The sequence below is a fragment of the Benincasa hispida genome, unplaced genomic scaffold (genome assembly GCF_009727055.1).
Source record: "Benincasa hispida cultivar B227 unplaced genomic scaffold, ASM972705v1 Contig740, whole genome shotgun sequence".
Lineage (NCBI taxonomy): Eukaryota > Viridiplantae > Streptophyta > Magnoliopsida > Cucurbitales > Cucurbitaceae > Benincasa > Benincasa hispida.
Window position 1 is genome coordinate 90,393 of NW_024065085.1, and position 27,127 is coordinate 117,519.

General features: G+C 30.4%; 1 protein-coding gene across 3 annotated transcripts; it reads right to left on the reverse strand.

The window, feature by feature from the left end:
• Nucleotides 1-9,797: 9,797 nt before the first annotated feature.
• LOC120070010 (cytochrome P450 89A2-like) lies at nucleotides 9,798-19,663 on the reverse strand. Of its 3 annotated transcripts, XM_039021854.1 has the most exons (4): nucleotides 19,564-19,663; nucleotides 11,233-11,885; nucleotides 10,711-11,024; nucleotides 9,798-10,299 (listed from the first exon to the last, which is right to left on the reverse strand). In XM_039021854.1, exons 1-4 carry the CDS (start codon nucleotides 19,661-19,663, stop codon nucleotides 9,798-9,800), a joined length of 1,569 nt encoding a protein of 522 aa, XP_038877782.1. The 3 variants fall into 3 exon arrangements, with proteins under 3 accessions (XP_038877782.1, XP_038877785.1, XP_038877784.1); XM_039021857.1 differs by lacking the exon at nucleotides 19,564-19,663 and having other exon boundaries at nucleotides 9,798-10,291; nucleotides 10,733-11,024; nucleotides 11,233-11,976; XM_039021856.1 differs by lacking the exon at nucleotides 19,564-19,663 and having other exon boundaries at nucleotides 11,233-11,976.
• Between the last annotated feature and the right edge of the window lie 7,464 nt (nucleotides 19,664-27,127).

The following is a 27,127-nucleotide window of genomic DNA, read 5'->3' on the forward strand; positions in this document are numbered from 1 at the left end:
TTGATCGCGTCCCCGATCGTCTACATAATGCAATCGACCCTTGATCGCATGCCCGATCGTCTATATGATGCGATCAATAACGATCGCGTACCCCATCGTCTGCACGATGCGATCAACAGTGATCGCATACTCCATCGTCTGCACAATGCAATTAACCCTTGATCGCCTCCTTCCTCGAAGAACCACAACGCTTGCTCCGATCTTCTTCACGAACAACTCAAAACTTCAAACAGACTTTGAATACAGACTCGATAACGATTAATGCCCAAAAATGCAGGGGCCTTTACAAATAACCGCAAATGTAAAAGAATTAAATCAAATCGAGGCTAATCATCCATGGAAATATCCATTAATCCGTACATCCATAGCAATTTAACGATTAAACAATGTAGAAATGCACCCACCAAAAACGTATATGTAATTTCGTTGCAACATATGAAATAGGAGTATCAAAACTAGCTCTGATACCAATTGAAGGATCTCTTAATGAAGAGTTCCAGGAGCGCGTTTGGATCGCTCCAATATCATAGTCACCGAAATAAACAATATACATTCAAATGTACAATTATACAAACAAACAATAATTAATGGCATGATTTGAACAAAAAATAACAAGGGAAAGAGTTCTCATACCAGTTGAAGACGCTCTTCAAGCTATAGAACTCAACGCAGTGGAAGACCTCTACCTGATCAATCAACGCCCAGCAGATGCGTCGGCTACAACAGCACGAACAACCGCAAACACACGAACGCAGTGGGGAAGACACCACCAGAAAAGAGCCTCAGGTATTCTCGGAGTGAGAACCCAAAGTGTGGTCTTTGGTGAGTTTGGTAAAGGTAGGAGGAAGAACTGATCGTGTAGGCGATAAACAAGTGGGAGAGAAAAAGAAGCTATAGCATAGCAAGATGCTTATCGCTTAGAAGAAACTACACAATCATGTAGATTTTACAGAATGATCAGAAAAAAGGTGGGTGATCGTTTAGCAAACACGACACAGTATACAATCATTTAGGAAAGCTAACCGATCGTGTAGGAATTAATGTGCGATCGTTTAGGTGCTAGATAGGCGATCATTTAGGCGTAAAGTATGCGATCGTTTAGATTCTGAGCGACTATCGTATAGGCTCTCGACTTTAAGTGATTGTTTACGTTTCCACACCAACGCAAAATCTTTCGATCTTTTTCTGAACTCTTCAAAATGAAACAAATTTCATTTTTATTCATCGGTTACAATAACAGACGCTGTTTTCCCACCAACGCACGTCTGAAAGAGATTTTAGGTTAATTATCATATAATTAACTAATTAAATTATTAATAAATATAATCATATTATATTTTTACCCTATAGTTTGATATCATATATCTACTATAGAAATTTCTCCTCTACTTGATATAAATCATATTTATATATAATTTTCTCCAAAATAATGTATCTCATACATTTAGCCAATTATATCATATATAATTAATCAGTCTAATTATATCATATATAATCGAACTTCCTCTTGCCAATTTGAACATTTCAAATTAACTCAAACACTGATTCTTGCCTTTATCCAAGCTACCCAGGGGACCTAATGGACCTGTGGTTCGAAGCTCCAATGGTCTGTGAATAGTTGACTAAACTCTTTAGCCACGAGATCCACCATCCGTTAACTGTCAGGCATTCCACTAAAGACCAACAGTTGAACTCTGCTTACCACAAATATATTTCTATGTTCATCGGATATGACCAATCATGAGTACGATGACCCTTCACAGATGCTCGTAAGTACAGTTGAGCCAAATTACCATTTTGTCCCTGTAGTTACATCTCACTCCTTAAGTACCACTGATTCCTCTAATGAACAATACAACATAGTCCAACTATGTGTGAACACCTCTCAAGCCAAGAGAAGGTGTGTGGCGCCACATCGTTCAAGCCCCGGAATCAGCCCTAAAGGGAGCTATCTATCTACTTACCCCTGCCTCAGGGAAGGAGTGAATTCTATCTTGTATAGCTGATTTTCAGCTCCCAAATCAGACGAATCCCCAAAATGGTAGGTTTGAATCGGCGACTTGGCCACTCGCACCCATACAAATCAAAGGACCGCCCTCAATGGTAGGAGCTCCCAACTCACTCAGGATTGAGGTCATGTTACCTATGGTCATCCTAGTGAAGTGAAGTCTCTGATCATGAAGGTGTTAATATAACGAGACATTAACACTTCGTGGTTAGGTCTTATACAAACTCTTTGTATAGGACGTCCCCGCTCGCATGTCCCAACACGAATGATCAGGATCAGACCATCTGTGACAAGTCACAACACTATGACTATTCCGCAAAGTGGACCACATCCGTAGTGTTACCAGGATAAGGTTTCCCTCATGTATCCATAACTACAGACCATTTTGGTTATCACTCAAGACATGATCCACTTGTATGTCACCAAATACATGCTTGAGTTACATACAGATAACCAGGGATTTTTAAGTTTATTGGTTTGTGGTAAAGCAAATAAAACATGAACTCGAGCAAATTAAGATCTGAAGTAAAATCATATATTATAACAAACACAAGCGTTCATACACAACTGTTTACAAACTACAAAGACACGAGAACTTTAGAACAACTCCCATCAACACTCTCTCGGGCCATGAAAAGGTGTATGGTGCCAACAATCATTCAAGCCCCAGGGTTAGCCCTTAAGGGAGCAATCTATCACTTACCCCTACTTCGAGGAAGGAGTGAACTTCATCTTGTGAAACTGAGTTTCCCAGCTCTTAAATCAGACGAATCCCCAAAGTGGTAGGTTTGAGTCGGTGCACTGGTCACTCGCCCCCACAAAACAAAGAACCGCCCTCAATGGTAGGAGTTCCCAACTCACTCAGGATTAGGGTCATGTTACCTCATGTCATTCTAGTGGACAGTCAAGTCTTTGTCATGAACAGAGTTATATGACGAGACGTTAACACTTCATGTTCAGGTCTTATACAAACTCTTTATATAGGACGGCCCCCCTCCCCCATCGCATGTCCCCCACACGAATGATCAAGATCAGACCATCTGTGACAAGTCATAACATTTATAACTTTTCCACAAAGCGGGCCGCATTCGTAGTGTTACCAGGATAAGGTTTCCCTCCTATATCCATATACTACAGACCATTTTGGTTGTCACTTAAGCCATGATCCACTTGTATGTCACTACATACATGCTTAAGTTACATAAAGACAACCAGGGATTTTAAGTTCATTGGTTTGTGGTAAAAAAAAAATCTAAATGTGCAAAGTTAAGAAGTGAAGTAAATATCATATATATTATGCATCACAAGCGTTTATACAAATTGTTTACAAACTACAGGACACGAGACTTTAGGGCATAAACCCCAACATAAAGATCCCTGTATCTTATGGAAAATCTGAAAGATAGGTATGATCATAAAAAACAGTTATACTTCCTAAAGCTCGTTATGAGTGGATGTATTTGAGGCTACAAGATTTTAAATCAATAAGTGATTACAATTCCAAGTTATTTAAAATTAGATCGAAATTGTTGTTATGCGGAGAGAAAATTATTGATGTTGATATGTTAGAGAAGATATTTTCTACATTTCATGTCTCGAATATGCTTATGCAACAACAATATTGAGAGAAGGGTTTTAAATAGTTTTCTGAACTACTTTCGTGTCTTCTCGTGGCTAAACAAAATAAATAGTTTTCTGAACTAATTTCATGTCTTCTCGTGGCCAAACAAAATAACGAGTTATTGATGAAAAATCATAAATATCGACCAACCGAAACAATAGGATTTCCTAAAGTGAATGCTGTGAATTTTAATAATAATCGTGGTCGAGGTCGTGACCACGGTAGAGGAAGACATACTTTTTCTTTTTGTGGTAGACGTTATAATCATCCAAATTTCAAGAGAACTACATGAAATGATGATCATACAAAAAAAGTTCCATATGATAATAATTTAAAAGGTGATGAGCAAAAATGCTTTCAATGTGGTATGTCTGGGCATTGGTCACATATTTGTCGTACATCGAGACACTTAGTTGATCTGTATCAAGCTTCCTTGAAGGAAAAAGGGAAATATGTGGAAGCAAATTTTGCATATCAAGATAATGATATATTTGACCCATCCCATATGACAAATTTGGATATGATAGACTTCTTTAAATCTCCTGAAGGGAAGATTGACACAATTGATAGAACGTCAAATGTTTATTTTGACTTTGAAAATATCTAGACTTAATGTTGTTGTTTCTTTATTCATCTTCATGTTTTTTTCTCTCTTAGTGAATGTTAAATTTTGTATATTCTAAATGTTGTTTTTCTTATTGTAATTATTTTCTTTTAATGAAGAAACCCAAATCATTTTCATATGTTAGGTGATTAAAAAATGAGCAAAGAAGATATATGTTTGGCAGATAGTACAACTACACACACAATACTTACAAGTAGAAAATACTGGAAACACAAGTAAATACAATATCAAGTTCTGCAAACCTAATTAAATGATTTGGAAAAGAAAATATTATTTTGCCTAGAAGAACAAAATTTATAATTGGCAATGCATTGTTCTCTAGTTAATCAAAGAGAAATCTACTAAGTTTTAAAGATATACGTTAAATGATTATCATATTGAGACCAATAGTAAGAATTGAAGGAACCCTTGTTAGGAGAACTTTGAGCGGAAGCGGAATCGTCCCAAATCCCAATTCTTTTTAGAAAAACAATTTTACAGAGACGAAGTACAGATCATGTATTTATATATAAAAAAAACAACATGCTACAAAAAGATGAAAAGAAAAGAAATTTTAGGGTTTTCAGAAAACCTTATGTTTGAAGGCTTTCTTCCAATTGGCACTACCACAAATGCAACCTTGGTATCCTCTAGGATGCGAGATCCAAAAATGACAAACTCTGACTAATTTTGGGATTGAGGGGATGGAGATAATTTTTTAGAGGAAGAAAGATCAGGGATAATTATAGAAAGTTCATCAGGGATAATTATAGAAAGTTCACTGTGTCTCACATCTTTTTTTTTCTTTCTTAAAGGAGGAAGAAGGAAGAACCTCTATAACATGTATGTGGTGGAGAGAAAAAAGGGGGAGAGAGTTGTATAATTAATTTTAAAATTAAAGTTAATTAAATTTAATAAATAAATAAAATAATAGTTAATTAATTTTATTTAATATATATTCATATGATAACTACTTTATCATAAACTATATGTTATATCAAATATAACATATAACCTATAGTTTCAATATTATATCATATACAAACCTATAGATTTTGTTCTCTTACTATTGAAATTTAATATAAATCATATTTACATTAAATTATATTTTAATTATATGAATCTAATTCAGATAATTAATATTTGAAACATAGTCAAATATTTAATTCTTTTAAAAAATACTTTATATTATAATGTAACAAATACATTACAGTAATTATATCACGTATGATTAATTCCCTCAATTAATTTAAAAAACTGATCCTCATTAAATCCCGTTGAGCTACCGAGGGGACCTCATGGACTTGTAGCTTGAAGCTCCAACGGTATGTGAATAATTAATCAAACTCTTTAATTAAACTATTCACCATCCATTAATTGTCGGACACTCCACTAAAGACCGAAAACTGCACTCTTCGCATGACAAATATATTTTTGTGTCAATTGGATATGACTAGTCAACAGTACATAATCCTTCACAAATTGCTCATAAGTACGGCTAGGCCAAAATTATCGTTTTGCCCCTATAGTTACATTTAACTCCTTAAGTACCATTAATTCCTCTAATAAACAATAGATCATAGTCCCACTATGACTAATCCCTCTCAGGCTAGGAGAGGATGTGGCGCCACATTTTTCAAGCCCCATAATCAGCCCTTAAGGGAGCAATTTATCTACTTACCCCATCATTAAGGAAAGAGTGAATACCATCTTGTGTAGTTGTGTTCCCAACTCCCCAATTAGATGAATTCCCAAAATAGTAGGCTTGTTGAGTCGACAATCTGGCCACTTTCACCCATGTAAATCAAATGACCGCCTTCATAGCAGAAGTTTACAACTCACTCAGGATTCAGGTCGTGTTACCTATGGTCATCCTGATGAAATGTAAGTCTCTATTAAGAACAATATTATATAATGAGACTATACATTTCATGGTCTGGTCTTATACAAACTGCTTTGTATAGAATATCCCTGCTCACGTGTACTCACATGAATGATTAAGACTAGATCATTTGTAACACTTTACAATAATTGTAACATCTATAAAGCAGACAATACTCGTGATGTCATCAGGATAAGGTATCCAGTTTTATCCATCTACTACATACAATTTAGGTTATCACTTAAAACATGATCCATCCGTATGTCTCTACATACATGTTTAAGTTACGAGATAACCTTGGAACTTAGTTTATTGGTCTGTAATTAATGCAACGAAATTCGGAATAAAATATCATATATTTTATTAAATAAACAATGAGTATGTACAATACATCTACGAACTATAGGACTCTACGAGATGAGGGTATCAACTCCAATAAAAATAATGTGAAATATCTATATATTATCTCTACTATCTCAAATGAAAAACTTATATTGGAAAAGTGCTAGATCTATATAAACAATGAGTTTGATACGAGTTTATTTTATTCAAATAAATCAAATTTTGATCTAGTTGGTTATGTAGATTCTGGATATTTATCTGATCCACGTAAAGCTAGATCTCAAACATGTTATCTATTCACATGTGAAGGAATTGCTATATCATGGTGATCATTGAAACTGACTATAACAACCACTTCTTCAAATCATGCTGAAATCTTTGGAATGCACATGGCTAGTCTAGAATGTGTATGACTAAGATCAATGACTCAGTACATTCGTGGAACATGCGGCTTAACTTCTAATAAAAATATTCCAACAATATTATACGAAGACAATACAACTTGCATAGCTCAGATCAAAGGAGGATATATGAAAGAAAATAGAATAAAACATATTTCACCGAAGCTTTTATACACTCATGATCTTGAAGAAAATTGTGACATCACTGTACAACAAATTTGTTTGAAGGATAACCTGAAAGACTTAATTAGGAAGGTATTACCTACCACAACCTTTGAAAAAGTGGTGCACAACATTGGAATGCGGTGACTCAGAAATCTTAGTGATGTTTCCATAAGGGGAAGTAAATATACTGTATTCTTTTTAAGAATATTAGATTATTTGAAATATGTACTTTTTTCCCTTCACTAGGAATTTTTCCCAATGAGGTTTTTCCTAGTAAGATTTTAACGAGCTATATTTCTTATATAATGGACATTTAAGGAAATGTATTATAAATATGTTAAATTATGTGTAATGTAGATGCCCAAAATTAGTGTCCTAATGACAGTAATTCACCCCATGTGTCACTCTACATGTTACCCATATGTCTCATACCTACACATTATTAATGTCCATGTAAAATCACTTCCTACTTGCCATTTTGCCTATAACTAGAGATATTTGGTGGATCTTGATAAAATACATACATTGGTGAAAATTTCATGAATTTTGGAGATAGTGGAGAATTTTAGAGGAATTTCCTATTTTCTTATTTTTCTTATTTTATTTATTTATATATTATGTTTTTATTTATTCTAATATTATATTTTCTCGATGTTCGCATTGTCGTTGCACTCATTTTTATAACATAATCCAAAATATTCATAAATCATACATACATGAAGCACATTTTCTCATTATAATGAAAAACTTTATATAAAATTAAATAAATGCAAGTAGGAGAGGGAAATTGGTCATAGAAAATTGTAGTCACTAGTTGGCCATAACATGGTGTAAAGAAATTGGATGGAAGTTCACTATTAAACTCCTCTAATTATTATAGATTCCTTGACTTATGCCCTTTTTTTAAAAAAAAAAAAAAATTATTTAAATAATCATTTTTATTTCATATACCTTATCCCTCAACAAACCAAACTCAATCTTAAATTTTCCCACTTGAATCATCTGGATCATAAATTTAAATAACATTTTGAAATTAACAACACCGTACCTCATAAAAAATAAAATTAAAAACTACGAACAAAACAACCAATAAACCATACAAAATTCAACCCAAAAAGTTACCCGTGATCTAATCACAAAAATATATCTAAATCCAACTATGAAATCTGAAGTTTGAATTGTTGCTATTTTTACTCGCGTATTTTTCTGTATTTTGTAGGAATCGAGTCCTTGGAGTAACTTAGATCTTCTTAAGAATATATTATATCGATGTAGCCAAAATCGAATAGATAGTGTCTCGACGTTTTGCCAATAATTAGGCCAATTGACCCGTACATGTAACCTTGAGAGTATGATTCTTTCAACAATAATAGGTTGAGTTCTTACACTTATTTATATAGTTCATGAATTGTTTCCACTTATTTTAGGAGAAGATTTCAAATATTGGATAAATGAGTGGTAAAATAAGACGTTTAAATGTCTTTTTTCCTTTAATTAATATTTACAACTCAAGGGACCACGGTTGTCTAAACAGGTATTGTGGGATGATAACACATTTTCTTCATATACAATGACTCCCAAACTCAACTTTAGTTTCTGTAGTTCATATTTATTTGTTTAAAAAATATTTACTTTATTTCGGTGTCCAATCACACACTGTTAAAATGATTTGTGACGACTCATCTTTTTCTTTTAAATTATTCTTTTGAGGACGTCGGCTGTTCCACGTCGTCTTAGACATGTGACGACAATGGATATAAAAATGGCATTATTAAACATAAATAAGTCTCGATGCAAAATTAATAACAATAATACAATTGTTTCTATCTTTCAAATGTTGTTCAAATTTGGTTTGCAATAGTATTTCATTCAAGTCATTTGTCTAAAAGGACTTCGACTCAAAATCAACTCAATTATATTACTATTATGTAAATGTTATGGTTGTTAACTATTACATGTGAAGCTAAATGAATGTTTTAATGAACAAAATTTATATATTATAAAATTCCAACCGATTTCAAATGTAATACAAATAAAAATTTAAAATTAAAATAATATTGCAAATTTTAAATTTTAAAAATTAAAAAATATTAAAATTTAAATTAAAAATTAAACTAATATATAAATATAGAAAAATCAATAAAATAAAACAAATAAATATAAAAGAAATATATTTTAAAAAAAAAAAATTAAAAAGCCAGATACTCCCTTACCTGGGATTCGATGAAATGCCTAACTACCAACAGATCAGACTTTATTTTTATTAAACGGTAATATATAAAACAAAACAAAAAAAAAGGAGAAATTATGTTGTAGTTTAAATTTACTTTAAAAATGTTGACGGATTATCAAATAAGTCATTTTCTTGAAAAATGAAAAATAGAATTTACTTGTCACGGTTTAGAAGTTTAATTAAAATTGAAACAAATACGAGTCTCACACATGTATTTCAAATAATATCTCAAGTAGAGTGTAAATTGATATGTTAGTATTTCATGGTTTTAATTGATACAACTCCTAATTTTAAGTGTAAAAATTAGTCTTTTTTCCTTTAATATTATTGCACAATCAACTTATTTATTTATTAAATGTAATAATACAAATATGATAAGGTAATAAATAAGTCACGGAAAAACTTAATTATACAATTTTTTTTAAGTCGAAGGTTCAAATTCTCATCCTACATTTGTTGGATTTGAAGAAGAATATTCTATCTTTGATGCATGCAAAGTTTCTACTCAAACATGCTACCTATAGATTATTATATGATCTTTCTAAAACCTTGGATGAATATAGGCTTTGAGAGGATTCTTCATTACAATGGTGAATTCCATTTTCTCTGATAAATCAACTTCTCCTTCCATAGCTTTCCACTCAAATCTCCAAACCAAATTTGCTACAAAATATTCCAAATGAAGCATTGCCAAACCAGCCCCTGGACAAATCCTCCTCCCTGCTCCAAATGGCATCATCTTAATCTCCTTGCTCCCCGTTATATCGAACGTCGTCGATGTCGTCTCCCCTCCGACATTGCTCATGAACCGCTCCGGCTTAAACGCCATCGGATCTTCCCATACTTGTGGATCCCATCCCATCTCTACTGCGTAGATGTTCACAATTCCATTCTTGGGTATGAAATAATTCTCCAACGTTGTATCTTCTTTCACTGCATGTGGTAACATGAAATGCCCTGGTGGATGCCTTCTTAATCCTTCTAGAATAACTGCTTTCAAATATGGAAGCTTCCCTAAATCTTCTTCCTTCACCTCTTCCTCCCTATTAAATATGTCGCAACTTATTAGATCATTTGGTGTCTAAAAAAAAATTAAAAAAATATTTTTTTAGTAGAGGAATGTTTGTCACGTAACAATTTATGATTGACTATACAAATATGGGCAAACTTAAATCAAGTGGAGATTGAAAAAAATTTGTAGTACTATAGTATTACCATAATACTAAAATTACTTGTCCATAATAATACCTTCATTAATTACTTGTCATGATTATCATCATTTAAGAATAACATGAATCTGAAAAATAAATTAATATATTATTTAATGACGTATCAAATAGTAGATTGAAAAAATAGATACTGGGATTATTTAGAATTTTTTTCAATGAAGATCCTCCTAGTTGTTAATATTAATAATCACTCGTTGTAAGTGCAAGAAAAAAGATTAAATATACCGTAATTCATGTTGTTTCGTACTGGATCCCTTAACTCCTTTGATCTCTTCAAATAATTTTTGTTGAATTTGTGGGTACTTCACTAAATTCGCCATGATCCATTGCAATGTCGTGGCGGTGGTGTCGGTGCCGGCGTTGAGAAACTCTGAACATAAATTCACCATTTCTTCGTTCTTAAGCTTTCTTTTCTCGTCGATGAGCTGCAAATCGAGCAGCGTATCAACATAAGATACCACAAATTCTTCCTTTTCTTCTTTTGTTTTTGATCTTTCTTCTTTGACCTTTTCTCGAGCCTTGATAAATGGGATTAGGACCTGTATTTAAGAATATAAATAAATGATTAAATGTACTATATAATCATAACTTAACTGACATATTTATAATACCAAACTCGTCTAATAATTTAAAATGATAACAAAATTGAGATAATGCGACTATTTTTAATCATCAAGAATAATTTAAAAAAACTTAACACGACTTTCTAAAAGGATTTTGAATTGAATTAAGTAAAGGAGAGTTGACCTTTTGTTGTTTGCTCTTGAGTTGTAAATATTCCTTCCAGCGCTTTCTAAGCAAAATCTTCATCAACTTAGGCCACAAATTAAGTATAACAAATCGTTGAAGATTTACAAGTATCTCACGCTGTACTTGCTGAATCTCCAAGATCTGTGTCTCATTCAACTTGTCTCCAAAGCACATCAAAACCAACAAACAAAACATAGCAAAGTGAAAATGCTCAACAACAACCGAGCCGCCCTCGGATCCCGATCGAGCCGAAAGGCGAGCGATGAGGATGTCCAGAACCCACTTGCGGGCCCGGGAATAAGCCCTGACCCGCGAAGGGTGGAGCATCTCTGCCGCGAGGTTGCGACGGAGAAGGCGCCAAGTGGGGCCATAAGAAGCAGAGGCGATGTTGTCGAGGTTGGCAGAAGCCGTGATCCTATTGACGGAGAGGGCGTGGGGGCGGTCAGCAAAAATGGCGCCGTTTTGGACGAGGGCCTTGTGGGCGATGGAGCGGTCGGAGATGATGATGGCGGGCGCCGGGCCGAGGTGGACGGTGAGGATGGGGCCATATTTGGCAATGAAACTACGTAACAAAGATTCAAGCTCAAGAGGGGACTGGCGAAGCCAAAGGAAGTTGGTGAGAATAGGGAATGTGGAAGGGCCTGGTGGGAGTTTGTAAGGGCCATGTCTAGAAGGGAAAAGAAATAACTTCACAAGAAAGGAAATGAAGAGAGAAACAAGTATGAAAAGAATCCACTTCATTTTTCCTTTCTATGTTTAAACTTGAAAGCATGAAACTTAACACACACACACACATATATATATATATATATACAAAACATTATGCATGTAGTTTTCTCCTTCCCCATTTGTTGGATGCATGTAGTTAATTATAAGTACATTGTAAAGACCAAATTGGCCTTTCTCTTGTTTAAAAAAACAAATTTTGTAATAATTGAAGGATCATAAAGGGGCGTATCTGTCTTTTAAATTTTTAAATATTAGAGAAAGAAAGGGAATGAAACAAGCTAGAATGTGGATTAATTAAAGAAGGAAAGTTATTGTATAGAGAAGAGAGAAATGTATTGAACGTTAAGATTAAATGGAGAGGAAATAAAGGTAAAAAGAGAAGCAAAATGAAAATAATATTATTACATTACAAGAAAGCGACAAATAAGGAACGTTGGGCAACATTTGAAATTGAAAACTTAGACCAATGGTTAATGTATACAAGATATTACTCGATGAATAAGGAAAATACTTAGGTGCATCCCATACATCACACTTAGTTATTCAATCATAATTTTTCATGTGACAAATTCTTTTTGTTTCTTCTTTGAAATATTTTAATTCATTTTTTGCTGAGAAGGGAAACATAGAAATTAAGGGTGTTCATGGGTTGGGTTGGATTGGGTTAAAAGACTTTTATTGTTCGGGTTATAAATTTCTTCAATCCAAATAACCCTTATTAAAAAATGAAACCAACCCAATCAAACTATGAAATATTTGGGTAGGTTGGTTTGGGTTAATCGGGTCATTTGTTTAAAATTTTGTTCTAAAAAGAAGCATAACGTAAATATGTAAACATCTTATTTAATTATTTTCATATATTGAATTAAGATTAACAACTCAATTTCAATTTAAATAGTGAATTTCTTTTTTCTAAAGTGCAAAGAAACTACCTTCAAGAATTGTTGAAGAATAAATTATTAAAAAAAAATTGATCAATGGTTAATGTATACACAATATTAATGGATGAATAATGAATGGTTACGGATTCCTTCATACTTTTAGATTAATTATTGAATAGTCAATCAGCATTAGTGCTCTCCAAAAATATCTATCATCAATCTTTACATGTATTGCATATCATCCTTTGTATGTACTAACGTATAGATTTTATGTCATAATGTGAATACATTTATTCATGAGTGTATAAAGGAGGTTTGAGCTTAAAGTTACAGAAAGTCTTGATAGCAGATTTCAATACACAGTTGGTGTCTATTATTGTCACAACACTGTCCTAGAGAGATTCAAATCTTTTAAATTTAGGTTTAGGGTTTAGGGTTTAGGGTATTTTTGTGGTTGTAATGTGTCATATGCCTCAAATGTGTCATTGATATAATGTATTAAGAACGTTTAATTATCCATGCTTCTTACGATTTCAAATGATGTAAAATTAAGGTTATCTGTGTAATGTGCTTTAACATGTTAAAGTTCTTCCTCGCACACTTGCACTCTTCATCCTTCTCATGGAAATGTGCTTGCACTCATGTTTAACTAATCTAATAAAATATTGCTCTCATATGCTAGGACTCTTCCTCCCTTACACCCGCACTCCTCCTCAATCTCATGATCATGCTCCTTCTTATGCTCCCACTTGCACTTGGTGCTCTAAACCCTCATTAATAGTGTCTGAGGAGCAATATGGGTAATTAACACGTTGTTAGTGTATTATGGCAATGACAAATGTCGTTCTTTATTATTTTGAAAATTGGGACAAACGACATGAACCATCGGAAACTTGGGCCATTCATTTTTTTTTGAAAAAAAAAAGAAAACTTTTGGCTTGTAGTACAAGAAGAGGTAAAGATATTGTTTTGATGGCTACTATATCTATATGTGTGTTCACATGAAATATTTGGCTAGTGAACTTCTCCGCCATGTTAAAATACACGTTTAGAATCATGTTATAGCAATATTTATGAAAATAAAATTAATTGTGAGGGTTGTTAAATTATAAAAATGGTTAGGATTTCCATATGTGAGGTTGAGTTTTGTTAGGAGATCTGTTATTTTTGGTTCTTGTATCCCTATTTATACTTGTATTATACTGTCATATAAAACACACAGAAATCATTCATTCAAGTCTCATTTTCTACATGGTATCAAAGCCCTACTAGTTTCTTCTTCTTCTTCTTTTCTATCATTGCTGTCGTCAACCCCACCCAAAATAACCGATCCAATCTGCTTCCCGTGCACCCTCTCGCGCCATCAAACGGCAGCCACTGATTAAGCTCTGTCCATTCAGATCCACGTTGATCCACGTCGTTCATCTGCACCTGTCTCTTATACACATCTAGATGTGTATAAGAGACAGGATCTACACCGACCCACGTCGATCCAGCTCCAATTATGTTTCCATTCGGTGTTTGCAGTTCAGATCTACGTCAATCAGCATGCCCAGTTCGTTCTGCCCAGATCTCCGTGAAGAATCGAGTCGTGAAGACGAAGGCGCTGCGTTTCTTCTTCTTCTTCTTCTTCTTTTTTCCTTTCTGTCCTTGTTGCTGAGTTGTGAAGACGAGGAAAGTACGTCGAGCCAGGTGAGCCGAGTCAAGAGAGCCACAGTGGAGGAAATCGGACCGAGCCGAGCCGAGTTGAGCCAAGTCGTCAAGTTGAACCAAGCCAAGTGCATCGAGTCGAGCCCAACATCATATGGAACTAATCAGTGGTACCGAGCCGAGATGGTTGGTACGGATTGCAAGGTGAGAAGATTATTTGAGCTCATGTTCTTTCAGCCTCATATCCTGCCATCTGTTTCTGCAGCTATCACAAATACCGACATGTATCAGTGACACCTTCTTCTTGGTCATGCGTCATCTGACAAACTTTATAGCCTAATTTTAGTTGGTACCTTAAGTAATGTTTCTCAATTTCGTTCATTTGATTGTTTATATTGAAAACTGGAAAAACAACCTGCTCTACATTTCCTACTTTAGCTTCTTTATGTGTAAACCACTTGGTCTTATTCATTCCGATATTTGGAGCCCTACTCCTACCCGTACAATAAATGGTTATCGGTATTTTGTATTATTTATTGATGACTACTTTCGTTTTACTTGGATTTATTTTCTTAGGAATCGTTCCTCTTTACCCCAAGCTTACATTGAATTTGCTAAATGATTCAAACTCAATTTTCTCAAACCATCAAAATTCTTCAGACTGACAATGCAATGGATTATAAGGACTCACACCTGCTCTTCTTCCTGACCTAACATAACACTCTTGTTCAACGCCCATGTCCTTATACTTCTCAACATAATGGTCGGGCTGAAAGAAAACATCGTCATATTCTTGACTCTATCCGTGCACAACTTCTCTCCGCATCTTGTCTTGAAAAGTTTTGGGGTGAAGCTGCACTCACATCTGTTTATGTTATCAACCGTCTTCCCTCTACTGTTCTATACAACATGTCTCCTTTTGAGCGATTGTAGGACACTCCTCCATCTCCACAACATGTCTTCTTTTTTAGTGATTGAAGTGCTACAAACGAAGTGATCCTAATTCGTTCATGTATTGACATGAGGAGCGGGGGCATCTTAATGCAATGAGTTTGCAAAAGACTGAACCAAGAATTAAGTCACTCTTACTTTATAACATTGTTTACTGTTTAAGACTGACAATTTCAAAGCGATGACCTAGATAACTTGACCTTAATCCTGAGTTAACTATGAACTACTTTTTACTCGAGATTATCCTTAGATTTTCATGGGTGAGGGTTGGCTCAACAACGTCGGCTCAATAAGTCTTCCATTTCAGGGGTAAGACCTGGTAGATAACTGGAGACATAGGGTGCAAGACATAATTCACTCCTACCCCCTTTTAGGGATAGTAGAGAGGTTGTTCCCTTAAGTGTTGACTCTAGGTCTTGAACAAGGGGCCTTACACTTTCATTAGCCTGAGAAGGCCTTGGTTTAGTGATTGGATCATAAACTAATTGTTCATTAGAGTATCAGTGGAACTTAAGGAGCCAGATGTAATGTCAGGGGTAAAACAGCTTTTGACCCAACCGTTATTACAAACAATTTGTGAAGGGTTGACTTACTTATCATGGTTATATCAAATGGAAACATAATATATCTATAATGAGGGGAGTGCAACTACAGGCTATAGTGGACAGTTCTGTTAGTTAACGAATGTTGATTAATTAACTAAGTTAAAGAGTTTGACCGGTTAGTCTCGGATCGTTGGAGCCCATGATCTGTAGGTCCATGGGTCTCCTTGCTAACTCACTACAGACAAAATTGAAGAACTAGGTGAAGTGAGAATTTGAAATGTTCAAATTCGGGCTTAAGGAAAAATTATATTTTATATGAGATATAATTTACAATTAAATAATTAATTTATTAATTATTTTTTTAGAGTATTCTTGAATATTAGCATGAAAGTGTTTTTTAAACTTGATTAATATGATTAATCAAAGTTAGGTGTCAAAAATAATTTAATATGTGATATTAAATTTATTTTTAAATATTTTTTCATAAAAGATTGATTTATTGTGATACTTCCCAAACTTGATACCTAAAGATTACATGCTAGTAAATTTTGAGGTGGAAGACATGCAAAATAGGATTTTGCATGAAATTTGTCTTTAAATAGTTTGGTTTTTCAAATGTAAAAAGACTAATGCTTCTTTGACTTTTCACTTGACTCTTCCACCAAAATCTCTTTACTCTCCACTTTTCTAGAGTGAAATTCCATTATCTTCGCTAACAAAACGGTCCCATCACCGTGTTCTTCAACTAGAGAATAGTGATGAATTACTGTTGGTGGTTTCATTCAAGCACGAAGAGGAAGATTGCAGTGGATTCTACAAATGGTGTATTGTCTAACTTTTTATGCATGCTTATTCTTAGTTTTATGTAATAAGAACGTTATTGATCCTTGCTTCCACTGTACATGTTGTTCATTATATTCCATCAGTTTCATCCTGCTCTAACACTGTATAGACAACTGGTTGGCAGCCTTATCTACTTAACAATAACTCGTCCAGACATAGCTTATGTGTTTCATATTGTCAGTCAATTCATGTCCACTCCCCACACTATTTATTTCTCAGCTATTCTTTGTATTCTACGTTATGTTAAAGGTACACTGAGACATAGACTTCAATTCTTCTCTAAGTCCTCTTTGGTTCTATCTGAGTATCCTGATGCTGATTGGGCAGGCGATCATACGAATAGATGATCCACCATAAGTTACTGCTTTTATTTGGGTGATTCTCTAATCTCTTGGCGGAGTAAGAAACAAACGGTTGTATCTCGATCCAACACTGAATCAGAATATTGTGCACTTGCTGATGCAACTTCCAAGGTCTTAGAAGTTGAGTTTTATTAGGAGATTTGTTAGTTATTTTTTGTTCTTGTATTCCTATTTATACCTGTATTTTACTGTCATATAAAACACATATAAATCATTCATTCAAGTCTCATTTTCTACAACGGTCAAGTTACTATTACTCTAGTTCAAAATGATAATTTTTGTAAATTACGAAAAATATAATAGCTCACAAATATTTGGGAAGAAAATTAAAAAATATATATTAAAAAAATATTTTAAGATTTTTAAATATGAAAAGTCAAATTGAGGGTATATTCGGAACTTTAAATATACATGAGGAATAAAGAAGACTAAAAATTATCCTCAAAGATCTCTTCTTCTAATATAGTAAGGATGACAGACAAGTTAAAATCCAAATGAATATTGAAACAAATATCAAATAAAGGGAAATGTTTTTGGCATGTTTAATTTTTTAAGATATAATTGTTCAAATAATATAATAATATTATTTTGGTTCTTAATTGTACATTGGTTGTTGTCCTATTTTAATTAGTCTCTTTACTTTATTAGATGTTTCCAAAATTAAACAACAATCTCAACTATTCTTTGGGATTAAAATAAGTTGAATTTGGCCAAAAAAAAAAAAAAAAACCTTTCTAAGCTGCTAATTACACATCATCATCAAAACTTGAAATTTCCACTTGTACTGAATTCATTTGCTTTTTCTCTTATTGTGGGAGTGAAGGATGTTAAAACATCAATCAATAGTTGATGAATAATTATAATTTATTTGTAGAAGTATTTTTACTTACTCTCATCTGCGTACTTAAAAATTTATGTAAATATCTACTTCGGTGAAAATCAATAGTATTTGAAGAGAAAATGACGTGATAAGAATTCAAATGTAGAACTTCTTTAATTACCAAATTTTTGAATTTATTGACCGTTTAATATAGTATCATAGTAGAAGCTCATGTGCGTGTTTGACCCTGTATGATGTCATTGCCTCTTTGGTTTATTAATATTGATTTTTACGTAAAAATAAATTATACCATGTATTTCATCATAAGTAAAATTTTTAACAATACAGACCAAATTATAAATTATTCATTTTAAATACTATTTTTAGTTTATTTTTATAAATATATACTTTCAAAATGTCTATTTTGATTCCTATACTTAATAATCATCTTGGTCCCTTTTACGAAATTTTAACAAAAAAATGTATATATAACGGAAATACTTTAGTACAAATTTATGAATACATTTTATAAGTGAAGGGTGATGCTAAAATTACCTAACGTTTAAACCAAAACTATAAATAAAAATTGAAAGTACGTAGATAATCATAATATATACTTTAAAAAGTATAGAAATCAAAATCAATCAAAATAATGTTTAAACCGAAAGTATATAAATCATATTGAAATTAAAAAATATTTTTCTTAATTTAGAATATTCATCAATCATATATATATATGAATCACATTTTCTCAGTATTATAAGCTTTTCGGCTAAAAATGAAAGCAAGTGGAAAGAGGAAATTAGTTAAGCACATTACAAAGTTATAGTTGGCCATTACATGTCGCGAGAAATTGGATGGGAATATCATTATTAAACTAGTCTAATTATTATAGATTCCTTGACTAATGATTTTTTTTAAATCATTTTTAATTTTTTTATTCAAACAACCATTTTTATTTCAGGTACATATTTCTTAGTATTAAATAGATCTTTTCGTGTATCTTTCTATATTTTTGAGACATTTTTTATAATGTTCTTGTTCTTTGTTTTATATTTCTCGTTTCCTATTTCTTATTTTCTGTTTCTTTTTTAGAACTAGAAACAAAACTATATTTGATAATTATTAATGTAAGTCTCAATGACAACTATGTATAATAAAAAATGTTGTATCATATCCTTCATATGTTGTCCAAATTTGATCGACACTGTCATCTCTAACTTGAGTCATTGGTTGTAAATAATATCGAGTCAAATCCAACTTAATTATATAATTGTGTAAATGTCGTGGTTGTAAAATATTAAAGTTAAGCTAAATGAATGCCTTAGTTAGCAAAATTTATATATAGTAAAATTTTACTCAGTTTCATATATACTGAAAATATTAGCATTAAAATAATATATAAGCACGCATATTATAAAATTTAATACTCAAAAGTTGAAACATAAAAAAATTACGATACATATTGAGAATTAAATAACATATAAATCTAAATATTTGAAAATTTGAAAATTCAAAATTAAGATAAAATATAAATATAGTAAAATTATTGGTGTAATTAGAAAAATTAATAAATAAAATGAATAAAATATAAAAGATGGAAATAAATATAAAAGAAAAAAGAAAAAATAAAAATAAAAGTGTCATCTTCCGAGTTGAAAATTTGAAATATAAAAAAGTTAATATAAATATAAAATAATATATAAATCTAAATATCGGAGAATTTAAAATTCAAAATTAGAATGAAATATATATTCGAGAATTACTTTTAAATAACAAAATTAATAAAAAGAAATAAAAATAAAGAGATGTAATTAAAAAAACAGATTCTTCAAAAAATTAAAAATAAAAATGTTAAAAAAAATTGCTTCAAGTGGGATTTGAACCCATGTTGGCAAAAGGAAGTCAGTTGCCATGGGTGCTTGGTACCAATAAACCAAAGGCTAATAGAAATTATTTGGAGGAATGGAAAAATAGAAATAAAAACAAGAATAGTAGAAACTACTTTTTGCTGTCTCTTAATTTTAGTCCATTTTTTAGAAATATTTCTTAAAATTTAGAAATAAGAAAGAGAATAGTTATTAAACAAGTGTGTTTCTTAAATAAATGAGAAACAGATACAGGAATAGAAAACCAGAAATGAAAATGTTATCAAACGGACTCTTAATTGTTCAATTTTAATCTATTTATTTTTAATAAATCCTAAATTTGAACATTTGAAGTTAATTTTTTTTTCGTCAAAGTTAGTTAAATAATAATAATAATAATTTAAAATTTGAAATAAATGTATTTAAAATTTTGTGTTTTGATGGTAACATAAAAAATAAAAGAAAGTTAAAAATTTACTAATATAAACTTTTAACTACGATATGTTAATTGAAAACTAGAAGTTACAAGATTAATTAAAGTCTCGTTTGGTAACAATTTGATTTTTTTTTAAATAAGTTTATTTCATCTACATTTCTTACAATAAATTGCATCACTCTTAAGTACAATGGTTGAATTCTTAGCCAAATTTAAAAAACAAAAGCAACTTTTTGAAAGCTACCTTTTTAGTTCTCAAAATTTTGTTTGATTTTTTAAATCATTGGTAAGAAATAGATAACAAATAAAGAAATTTGGAGGTGGAAGTAGTGTTCATAAGCTTAATTTTAAAAAATAGAAACAAAAAACAAAATGGTTATCAAATGAGATCTAAGTAATTTACTTTCAAATCCTATAAAATCCTACAAAATCCAAACATTTTAGTCATATTTTTTTTAAGTAAAACAAGATTTTAAATAATTTTAGATTTTAAGAATACCAAACAATAAAATTCATTTGAATTTATTTGAAATGAATTAAATTATTATTATTATTATAAAACTTAGAAAACTACAACTTTCTATGAGATTGTGTGTTTTTTTGGTAAAGACATAATTTTAGAAGTATGTCTTTTCTTAAGAAAAAGAAAAAAGAAAATTTGATTATTTTATGCTTCTCATCGTTTTTAAATATGTAACTTTCTTATAGTTTAAAAACCACACAACACATAAAAGAATTGTTACCCCAATCCTCATCTCTTTTGTATACAATTATCACCATTATTTTAATCATTATTGGAAAGAAAAAGAAGGGGGAAAATCCTAAAAAAGAAAAAAAAAATACACTGTACGATAGTGTTTGTTGAGTCATGTGATTGAAATGATGTGTTCACATGGTAATAATTTGTCCTATATTCGGAGGCGATTTTCTATGACACATTGACTACTATAGTGGAAACAAAATTGTCTTCAGAAATAACGTAAATTCATTGGGTTTAGACTAATTGTTTTTATTGTTGCATTCTCCAACAAAACTATTTCTTATATTTGATTGATATTTTATTTTTGTTATATTAATTCATTTGATTTATGATTAATTAATGCATATGAAAATATTTATAATGTTTTTTTTCTCAATATGGTTTTTAAACAAAATGTTTAAAATAAAGATAAAGTTTCATAAAATATTAGATGGAAAGTTGTTATAAAAATAGTTTGATATATATATAGCAAAAATATCATCAAAACTTATTATTCTTTTTTTAAAAAAACATATTTATTAAACATAATTTTTGTTCCAATTATTAAATAAATTGAAAATAAGAAGAATTACCAAACATGTTTTTTGTTTTTTTGTTTTTAAAAGATAGCAACTAAACATGTATGATTCTTGTTTTTCAAAAATTGTAAACTAAAATCAGATTTTCAAAATTCAAAATACCAAAAATCACAAACCAAATGGTTAACAAATGAGGTTTAAATGATCATCAAATGGGACCTTAATTTTTTGTTTTTTATTTTTTTATGTTTAGTTTTTAAAAAACTAAAATCATTTCTATTTGGTTACTGTTTTTGGTGTTATATATATATTTAAAAAAACATATTTGATAATTGTTTTTCGATTTATGTTTTTTAAAAAGGGGAAACAAAAACATGTTGGATAATTTTTTTTTGTTTTTTGTTTTTAGAAAATCAAAATAAATTTTGATGACTTTTTTAGTTATATATATATATATATATATATATAATCAAACTATTTTTACAATATTATTTCCATTTAATATACAATATCATAAAATTATATATTTATTTTTTATTTAAAAAAAATTATATGGGTAAAATAATATCAGTTTTTAAAATGTACTGATAATCACAAATCGAAAGAAACAAAATAACAAAAATAAACAGAACCACAAATATACAAGAAAATAATTTCATTTTTGTAAAAACTATAAAAGAATTTAGGAGACAACAAAAACATTGGTGTGCTTTGAATAACTTTTCATGTATTTAATTTTGAAAATAAGTCATTTGTAAAAAAAAATTAAAATGTTTGACAACCGATGAAAATAGCTTTTGAAACACTTTCAAACTGTATTTTAAATAGTTTAGATAAAAATGAGTTTAAACAAAATTGACTTTCTTGACAAACATTTTTTCTCTAATAAATCCAAATTGATCTTTAAATCAAAATAGTTTTTGAAACATTTCCAAAAAGTATATTTTAAGTAGTTTAGATAAAATAAAAGTTTAAACAAAATGATTTTTTTACCAACATTTTTTCTCTAATAAATAAAAAATGACATTTAATATGAATCCAACGAATATACATTTGTGTTTTTTATAATATTTTTTTGTTTTTGAAATTTCTTATCAATATTTTAAAATCACAGCAGTAATGAAAATAATTAGATATCAAACAAACTAGTTTTTAAAAATAAAAAATTAAAAACCAATTATTTATCAAACAACGTCTTTGAGGACCATTTTATCGTTTTTATTTTTGATTTTCTGTTTTTGGTTTTCAATTTTTAAAAAACATAAATCATGCAAAATGATAGAAGACTAGTACCTTAACCACCGGACAACACAAAAATTTCATTATTTTCAACCATTTGGTTTTCTCAAATACAAAAAGGCGTGGTTTTTCAAAAAACGAAAACCGCTTTAAAAAACGATTTTTTTCCCTTTTTTTTTTTTAAAAAAAAAAAACTCAAAACATTTTCACAAACGTTTTAAAAATTGAAGAAACATAAAACTCAACTAGATACCAACGGTTAAAAAAAAAAAAAAAAACTAATAGGTCATCAAATAACTCCTAAATTTAGTTTTTTTCTTTTTAATTAAGTCTATATAACACTCATTCTACATCTAATTTTTGTTGCTTTGTTACCTACTTGCTATAAATGTTTGGAAAAACGAAGCTAAATTTTTAAAACTAAAAAAATAGTTTTTGAAAATCTATTTTTGTTTTTTAAATTTGACTAAGAATTCAACGTTTTCTCTTGGTAAACATGATTAAAACCATTTCAAGAATTGAGAGGAAACAAACACAATTTTTAGAAACAAATAACTAAAGCTCCGTTTGGTAATCATTTGATTTTTGATTTATTGTTTTTTTAAAGTTAAGCCTATAGACACTGCTTCTACCTTCAAATTTCCTCATTTGTTATCTATCTTTTACCAATGATTTGAAAATGAAGCCAAATTTTGAAAACTAAAAAAAGTAACTTTTAAAAACTTGTTTTTTGTTTTTTGAATTTGGCTAAGAATTCAATCATTGTACTTAAGATATATGCAATTTAATATGAGAAATGGGGGAAGAAATTAAATAGGCTTAATTTTTAAAATAATAATAAAAAAAGAATTTGTTACAAAACGAGACTTAAATGATCATCGAATGAGGTTTTAACTTTTGGTTAATTGGTTGATTTTCATTACCTTTTAGAACATACTTTTAAGTTTTTACTTTTGTTTATTTTAGTTTCTACTTTTTCAAAATATTCGTTTCTATCCTTTTTACTTTTAAAAAAGCAACCATTTTAGTTCTTATTTTTAATTTATTAACATACATTTAATATATAATAGAGACTTTTAATACAAGATTTATATCTACGCATTTTAAAATATTGAGTGAATAAAGAAGTATCATACTAAATGTTGGTCGACGAAGTAAGATAAAAATAAAAAATGAAAGAATTAAAATAGTCACATTCGGAAAGTACATGGACCAAAACAAATGTCTTCGTGTCTAATATATTCTTTAAACTTTTGATTTTATACCTAATAGATCTAAATAAATTTTTAATTTTGTGGATCTAGTTAATATGTATTTGATCAATTTGATATTATTAATTTAAAATTCATGGAACTAGCTATTAGACACAAAATTGAAAGCTTAGGATATCATTAGACATATTTCAAATTATATCTAATAGATCAATCATTTTTAATCTTTTTAATATATTAGAGATCTATTAGAAAAATTAAAGTTCAGGGACCTATTTGATATTTTTAAATTGCAGGACTATTAGACACAAAATTGAAAGTTTAAGAACTTATTATACATTTTTATTTGAATTCTCAAAATCCTTAAAGTTTAAGAATTAAATTTGTAGTTTAACTTTAGTTTTGTTTTTCTTAATTTTTTTTTTTGTCAATATTGTACAACATGTATTTTTATATATCATTGAAAGAATATGAGAATACCTTTTCTCAATGAATTTTTTAAATGAAAATGTAATAGAACGTGAAAATTGCAATACTTTATCAAGTTTAAGGATAATTTCATGAAATTAAAAGTTTGGGTGTAATTTGATTTTTTTTCCGACTCGTTTTAAATTAAGTTCCAAATTACAATGAGAAAATGTTAGGCAGTTTGGTCACGATGGTATTATTTGCTTACATCACCAGTTTGTAGTCTTCTCATTCGACGTGAAGACTTGGACTTATTATTATTATTTAAACAAATGTGTCGAGTAATTGAGAATCAAACACGTTGTTGAATAAGAAATTTTGAACCAATCACAAACTGTCATGTCATTCACTAAATTAATGACGAAATTTCAAATTATCAAAATTGAGACAAATTAGGAGGTGACATGTGTCCCAAATTGAAGTTGAAAACAAATTTTGATGACACCACGTAGTTTTATCATGACCGTTGAATAAGATAAGATTAATTTGATGCAATTTGATATTATTATTTCGGTTAAAAGTCCCATCGAACCCAAAAATAGGCTTAATTTGAAAAGTACCAAAATCCAATAACTAAGCCTAAGCCCACGAAACCTACTGAAAACTCTATAAATAGAAAGACTTTCCTCATTTGTGGGGTCAGCAATTTTACAGTCAGCTTAGAGGAAATTTACGCATTCAACCGATAGAGAATCAGAGGATCAAATACTAGAGATTGAACCACATCGCATCAAATCAACATCAACACCAAGTCAAGTTCAACTTCACGAAACAAGTTTCTCCGGAAGCCTCGTGCAAACACTAATCCTCCATTAATCCTCCAAGAAGACCATCAAGCCCAAAGACCAGTCATCCAAGAAGATCATCAAACTCAAAAGTCGATCATCCAAGAAGATCAACAAGCCCAAAAGCCGATCGTCCAAGAATATCATCAAGTCTAAAGGCTAATCATCCAAGAAGATCACACTAGAAGAATTTCAGGCTTTAATGTCGGTTGACAACCGACATTAAAGAAGTTCAAAAGCCGATAATAAAAAAGATCAACAAGCCCAAAGACCGATCATTCAAGAAGATCAACCAGCTTAAAGATATAGTTTATTTTGAAAGCATCAAAATATTATGTATTAGAGATTGTATTCACTTTCCACAAAATTAATACAAATACAAAGTTCAAGTTCCGTGAAATAAATTTCTCTTGAAATCTCGTACAAACAAATGTAATTTTAAAATCAATCGTATAAATATGTATCAATTAAGTTACCTTCCTTTTCGTTATATTACATTGTTATTTAAACAATTATAAATTAAGACATTAATCCGAAAATAAGTTGGTGGATAAGTCATAAAATTATCTCTAGAGAGATGGATGATTAGAATTTCTATCCTACATTTGTTTAACTTAAAAAATAAAATAATACCTATCACCATATATATGAGACAACGCAGGGTGACCGACGTCATCTAAAAGGGTTAATTTTAAAGAAAAAAAAAAATAGTTGTCACCAATCTTTTTTACGGTGTGATTGGACACCAAAATAAAATAAATAATTTTAAGTTAAAATTTTTTGGTCAAGCTAGAGTTGAGTTCGGGAATCATTTGTGTATGGGGAAAGTGTTAGCACTCCACAACACTCGTTTAGAAAATGGTGGTCAAGTCTCATATCTTGATTTGAAATCATTGTTTAAATAAAATTTATCTGGAAAAATATATATTTTTTAAAATAGTATCTTATTTTACACCTCATTACTCTAATATTTGAAGCAATAATCTCATAAAATAAGTGGAACAATTTCCATCAATTGGACCACATTATTACAGAGAAAAAAATTACTCACCTCAAGAAAGTGAGAAATTATTACATTTTCTCAATATTCATCATAAGTGGTCTTTAAATACATAATTTTTTTTAAAATAATAATTAAACTCATTTTTTCTTGGGATCAAATCTCGGAGTCCTAAATATGTGATCTCCACCTCAAGAATTCTAAGAAATCGGACTTCCAAATTTTTTAGATTTCATCGTATGGATTTTTTAGGAAAAGCATGGTTTTAGAAAAACAAGTAATTATAAAAAAAAAATGATTAAGAAACATTTTGAAATAATATATTAATTTTTTAAATATTCAAAAATACAAAAAATGTAATTTAAATGACATCGAAAGATTTTTTTTTTTTTTTTTTAAAAAAAGAAAACTTAAAGAAGTATTAATTAAAAATCGAAATTAATTAAATTTAAAAGTGGGTTATCCACTTTTAAATGTAGTTCGCAGGAACAATTTAGAGAGTTAAACTAATAATATAATATAAGTAGAATGACATAGCATGCTGAGATGTTTGGTTGGACTTTGACTACACATATATATCCTATCTCATGGAAATTCTAATCACGAATTATTATTATTTATTTTATTTCTCTTCAACTAGAACACGCCAACTGTCTTAATATTTTGTAATATTTTCCAAACCAAATGACAGGCCAAATTTTATTATCTACTTTCTTCGCTTGACTTGACCAAAGACTATGTCATCTCCTTTCCCCTCCTTAAATTCACTTTCATCTTTCCATTTTTTGAAACACACAACAAAAGCAAAACTTAAAAGCTGACCAGA